A 5,744-nucleotide genomic window follows, 5' to 3' on the forward strand; every position below is an offset into this window, starting at 1 on the left:
GAAAAGCCCTACCTGGCTGTACTGCTGGGGTGGTTCATCCCTTCAGGGCCCCAAAAAGCAGATTTTCTGGAAATTAGAACCTAGCAAGAATGCACATGGCAATCTAGCCCAGAAGCCCACGATTGATGGCTGCAACCTCTGGCAATTTTAACCACGGATGGTCATCAAATTGGAGCAACTCATTAAAATACCGAAGCAGCAATTTTACACCAAAAAAGCAGCAATTTTACACCAAAAGTGGGTGCTTTTTTTCTAGTAGACCTTCTCTAGCTCAGACGAGATTTATCTCTCCTGGCTAAGGCCTGTGTTTTGCAAGGAGTGGGTGGTTTAATAAAATATCTATGATGTGAGGAGGAGGAAGCAGCTGGAGATCACAGCAAAGAGGCACAAGGCAGAGTGCTCTGCAACCTGCACCAGAGCCACTGTTACTGGGCATTTCTTTGGGGAAAGTTGCTGCTGGCTGCAGGTTTCGGTTCTCGTAGCCCCCGTCCTGGGCCTGATGGAGCTGTGGGTTTCCCACCTACTGAGGACGACGTGGACAGGGCGATCCAAGCCTGGGAGTGATGGGGTGGGAGATGGAGCTGGTGGAGCTGGTGTGATTGGAGCTGTCCATCTTCTTGCACCCCATGAGCACCACCTGGGTCTGGAGAGAAGCTGCTCCTTGTGCAGGTCTGGGGGCATCACTGCTGCGGAGGGGCTTCCCAAGGGAGCATGATAGACCCAAAACCTGCAGTTCCTTGGGTGCTTTCCAAAGGCAGCTCTGCCAGGCCAGGATCTCCCCCAGACCGGGTGCATTAAAAGGTTTCTGCTTCCCCGAGGTGCGTTGCTTTTACCTGGCACAGCATCGGTGGCCAGGACGTTTGCAGGGATTGATGCTGGACAAGTGACAGCTCCATCTTTCCCAGCTCAGGAATCTTCTGTCCCTCTTGGCAGCCAAACTGGAGCTCAAGGTGGCCAAAAACAGGTCCTGTGCAGCAGGGTGGCCTGAAGCTGGGCCCTACAAAGGGGACACTGCACGAAATCACAGGATGTTTAAGGTTGGAAGGGACCTCTAGAGATCATCTAGTCCAACGTTCCTGCTCAAGAACACCTGAAGAACGCTTGTGTCACTGCTGCTTGGGGCATGGCCGAGGGGAATGCAGCACGCAGCATGCATGCCTGCATGCATCACACAGGGCTTCAGGGCTGAGCCAGGCTACCACGAGCTCTGCAAGGGGTGATGATGATGATGATGGAGACATGTTTGCCTGACTAGTGTGTGGGATACAGAGACCCTGAAGTGCTGGGACTGTGATGTTGCTGGGGCAGCCTCTTCTGCTGAGCCCCCGGAAAAAAGAAAACCTCCCTAGATGGCAACGAGTGGGACCTCCACCCTCCACACCAAGAGATCTACCCCTACTAACGCTGCTTTCTTCTCGTGCTCCTGGGTGCTCAGACTCAGATGGCCCAGGTGATATATGTTCTTAATAAACCTCCCAGCTGCTCATTTGCTACCAGGGCACTGACTATTTTCCAACACCAAAAGCCATCAGAGGGAAGAGGAGCCTTCCTCCTGGTGCCAGAGATCACAAACTTCCAGCCTTCCCTGTTGTGGAGAGGTTCCACCTGCCAACATGATAGACACAGACACCAACTGTCCTCATACAGTATAGCAAGGAGCTCAGGTTCTTGAAGCTACAGGGTCTTAGAGAAGAGCTGGTCTATCTCTTTCTCATCATCTTTGATTCTGTGCCCTATTCTGACTTCTTCCCACAGCTCTTTCACTTAGCAGCACAAAGCTAAGCACACAGAACCCAAAGGTGGAAGACCATCTCCCACTGTCCCAGCAAGATGCCCTAGGGATTCCCTGCAGCCCATAGTCTTCATCCTTCTGAAGCTGGATCAAAGCTTCTTATGTTACAGAGAAAAATGCTCCAGCTGGTACTGGGGACCATGACATGCATCAGCTCTAGCTCTTGGTCCAGCTATTAGGTCTCTCCTGAGCACCTGCTAAAAAGGTACTTGGGCCTCCCTACTCAAAGGTGAGCTGGAGCAAAAGCTTCAAGCTCACTTTGATCAAAAGGTGCTCCCAGAGCTCTCCACAGTCTGGTAGAGTTGGTTGGGAGTCTTGGCTTCTTGCAACTCCCTTCTCCTGGCAGTAGCAGATACCCTCAAGTTCCTGGAAGGGTTCCTGCGAAATCTCTGGTGATCCCAGAAGTTCCTGGAAGATCCCAAAGCAGAGCCCAGAAATTGCTGTACCAGCTGCTGTGTATGTTCGGTTCCTCTCTAGATATCTTTGAAATGTCACTGCTTCCTCTCCACGAGGTTGCTCTGTGGCAATGCCTTCGTGACCCGGGCAGCACTTTGGGTCTGAACCCTCGGGTCAGCAGGTGGATGAGCTCAGCAGGAGAGGTCAACCTGGGGCCCTGCACTTCTCTGGACCTTGTCCTGCTGCAAGGTGCCAGCTGCAGACCCCAGACACCAGGGCTGGCACCAACCTGCTGCTCCAGAGCACAGGGGCCTGCCTGCTGCTGAGAACTGCTGGAGACCACTTGGCCTGAGAAGCGAGGTGTGTGAAGCCACAAGGGAGATGTACTCCATGGGTTATAAAAATCAGATACCAAGTATTCATGGTTTTGCACCAAAATGCTTGTTTTCTCTCTTCCCTGCCCTGTCCTCCTCCCATTGCTGCTTGCACAGTGGTGCAGAAGGGATGGGTGGAAGAAACCATCTAAGGTCCAGTGGTCCTCCAGGGAACAATCCCTGCGTGTCCTGGAGCTAAAACCTTCCTGAGGACCAGTGTGAAACACTCGTCCCTTCCTACCAGCCTTGTTCTGCACCTCAGTGTTGCGTTGGTGTTGCCCGTGCTCCCTGGGTGGTGATCTCCTGTTCTGTGGCACAGCTCGAGACTCATCTCTGAGGTCTCATGACCTTGTACCAGGGTTGCAAAGCCCATGGGATGCAGGGCAGAGCAGCTGCCAGGAACATCTCCTACGTTCATCCTGATCCAAGCACCACCAGCCCATTTGGAAAAAGGTCACCCATAACTGCTGCTGGCCCTGTCTCTCTAGGAAGATGGTGCTTGAGGTGTTGACCAGGGTGATACATTTCTCAGAAGGGATCTCGCCTCTTTGTGTGGTCCTGGCTTTCTGTCAGCCCTCACTGTGGCTGCTGCCCTTGGCCCCATGTACACAGCACATGTAGGACAATGTTTATTTACATTGATTTACAGTTGATTTAATGACATAGAATGCTTAAGGTTGGACATTAATGAATAAGTAAAAGGACTTGACGCACACACGTGTTTTAGGGAATCTACCTGGAAATAAGAGCTCACATAGGGTGAAGTTTTCAGAAGCATCAGTGACTTGGAGGACTCGCATCCCTGCAGTCCTTCAGTGTGACCAGGGCTGCTGAATGTGACCCACTGACACCTGCAGCACAGAAGAACCCTGGAAGATTTTCTGGGAGGTATCAGATGTAGGTGTCTGTGTACCAGTGATGTAGAGTGGGAAACATCTCAATGCCTTTGAAATCCTATTCCCACATCCACATCTGCAGAAGGAGGCCAGTGCTAACCTCCAAGGATGTCAAGAGAGATATAGAAACCAAAATCCCTCTGCAGATCAGCCCTCAATCCTCTCTGACAGCAGATTTAATGCTTACCTGGATGCTTTTGAGATTAAATTAGACTTCACAGGTGGCTGAGCCCACAGGTTGGATCACAGGTGATCCAAACACTTCATTGTAGAGGTGTTTGAAAGTGGAGGTGTTTTGCAGGGAAATGGGATATCTCAGCAAATGTGTTTGCTTTGGACAAATCAACCCTTGCCAGCAGCCATCAGGACCAAACCATGGGTTTCATCTCAATAAACCTGTGTCATCTCCAAGTGCATCATCTAGTGCAGGTTCCCTTTTCAGCACCTGAGGAGAAATGGACATTTTTTGGAGGATAATTCAATTCATCTAACTTCACCTTATTCTAGGATGGGACTAGTTGTCTTCTAGGAGAGCCTCCCTCTCTCAGTAGCTGCCTTGTCCTTATCAGCAGGTGAGATCCTGAGTCCTACCAGCCTCTCTATGAGTTTAACCATCTGTTCACGGATCTGCTTGGTCTTTATGCCATAAATGAGTGGGTTCAGCATCGGGGGGACAGTCAAATAGAAATCAGCCACCAAGACTCGGATGTGAGGATCCAAGTCAAGGGAGAACAGTTGCAGGTACATGGAGAGGAGGCCACCTATGTAAAACAGCAGGATGATGGCGATGTGGGAGCCGCAGGTGCTGAGGGCCTTGAGACGTGCCTCCTTGGACAGCCTTAACACAGACCTGAGGATCATACTGTAGGAGAAAGTGATGAAGATGGAGTCCAACCCCACCAAGAGTGTGGCCACAGTGATGCTATAGAGATTGCTGATGGTTGGGCTGGCGCAGGCCAGCTCCACCACGGCCATGTGCTCGCAGTAGGAGTGAGGGATGACTCTGTTTTTGCAGTAGGGTAAGCTGGTGAGATGGCACATCAAGGGGATCATGACAGCAATGCCTCTGGCCAGAGCCAGCAGTCCTATCTTGGTTGTCCTTGACCTGCTCAGGATGGTGCTGTATCTCAGGGGATGGCAGATGGCTATGTACCGATCAAAGGACATGGCCAGCAGCACCCCCGACTCCACTGCTGTGAATGTGTGGATGAAAAACATCTGGATGAAGCAGCCCTCAAAAGCAATTTCTCTCGTGCCCAGCCAAAACACACCCAGCATTTTGGGAACCACAGCAGTGGAGAAGACAAGGTCGATGGCAGCCAGCATGGACATGAAATAGTACATAGGCTCATGGAGGCTTGCATCCAGCCTTATAGTGAGAATGACCGTGCAATTTCCCAGCAAGGTCATGATGTACGTAAGGCAGAACGGGATGGAAATCCAAACGTGGAGAGCTTCCAGGCCAGGGATGCCCACCAGGAGAAAAGGCAAAGAGTTGTTGGAGAGATTGGGTGCTGACATAACACATGTGAAACGGGCCGCGCTCTGTTCTGGACCTCAGCTCCCTGAAACACATTGACAGAAGGGTTGGGGTTTAGTTATCACCTGTTTGATCACAGAACCATTTGCACCTTGCAGGTTCCACACATCACATTGCATTCAACTGACGTTGGTGGTCATCTCTTTCCAGAGGACACATCACCAGCAAGTCCTGCTCCTCCCATAGCTCAGATGGGGCCACCTTCTGCTTCCCATTCCGCACACTGTATTGTCTCCATCACTTGCAGCATCTGTGTCAGTTTGATAGCTGGAGCCATGGAGTGTTGCTCCATCAACATGTCCACAGCAAAGACTGAGAGGAGAAAAAGTGCAGCTGTAAAAAAGAGATTTTTCCAAGTGGAAGCCATTACTCACTCAGTCATAGAGGGCATGCTTAACATGGTACCACCCATACTCACATACCCATCCATGAAGATGAGGGTCATAATAATGCAAAACACTCTCCTGGGCGATGTCCATGCCCCAGACAGTAAAGTTATACCTACTTGCTTCAGAGTGCTGCTGCGAGGAGAGGTAAGGATGGCCAAGGAGAAGTGGAAGGAAAAAATCCTTAAAAGTGAGGGTGACAGAGCCCTGGAACAGGTTGCCGAGAGAGGTTGTGGAGTCTCCTGCTCTGGAGATCTTCCAAACCTGCCTAGATTCCACCCTGTGTCATGTACTCTAGGTGACCCTACGTGTGCAGGGGTTTGGACTAGATGATCTCTAAAGGTCCCTTCCCGCCTTAAG

The 5,744-nt window shown here is 51.1% G+C and overlaps 1 protein-coding gene across 1 annotated transcript; it reads right to left on the bottom strand.

The window, feature by feature from the left end:
• Positions 1-3,961: 3,961 nt before the first annotated feature.
• On the bottom strand, positions 3,962-4,979 carry LOC112954755 (olfactory receptor 52K2-like). The gene is given in 2 exon segments (XM_026048010.1): positions 3,962-4,033; positions 4,035-4,979. Coding segments are annotated over 2 exon segments (1,017 nt in total).
• Positions 4,980-5,744: the final 765 nt, after the last annotated feature.

This window comes from Nothoprocta perdicaria, unplaced genomic scaffold, assembly GCF_003342845.1.
Source record: "Nothoprocta perdicaria isolate Ctin4 unplaced genomic scaffold, notPer1 scaffold_504, whole genome shotgun sequence".
NCBI classification, from domain to species: Eukaryota; Metazoa; Chordata; class Aves; order Tinamiformes; family Tinamidae; genus Nothoprocta; species Nothoprocta perdicaria.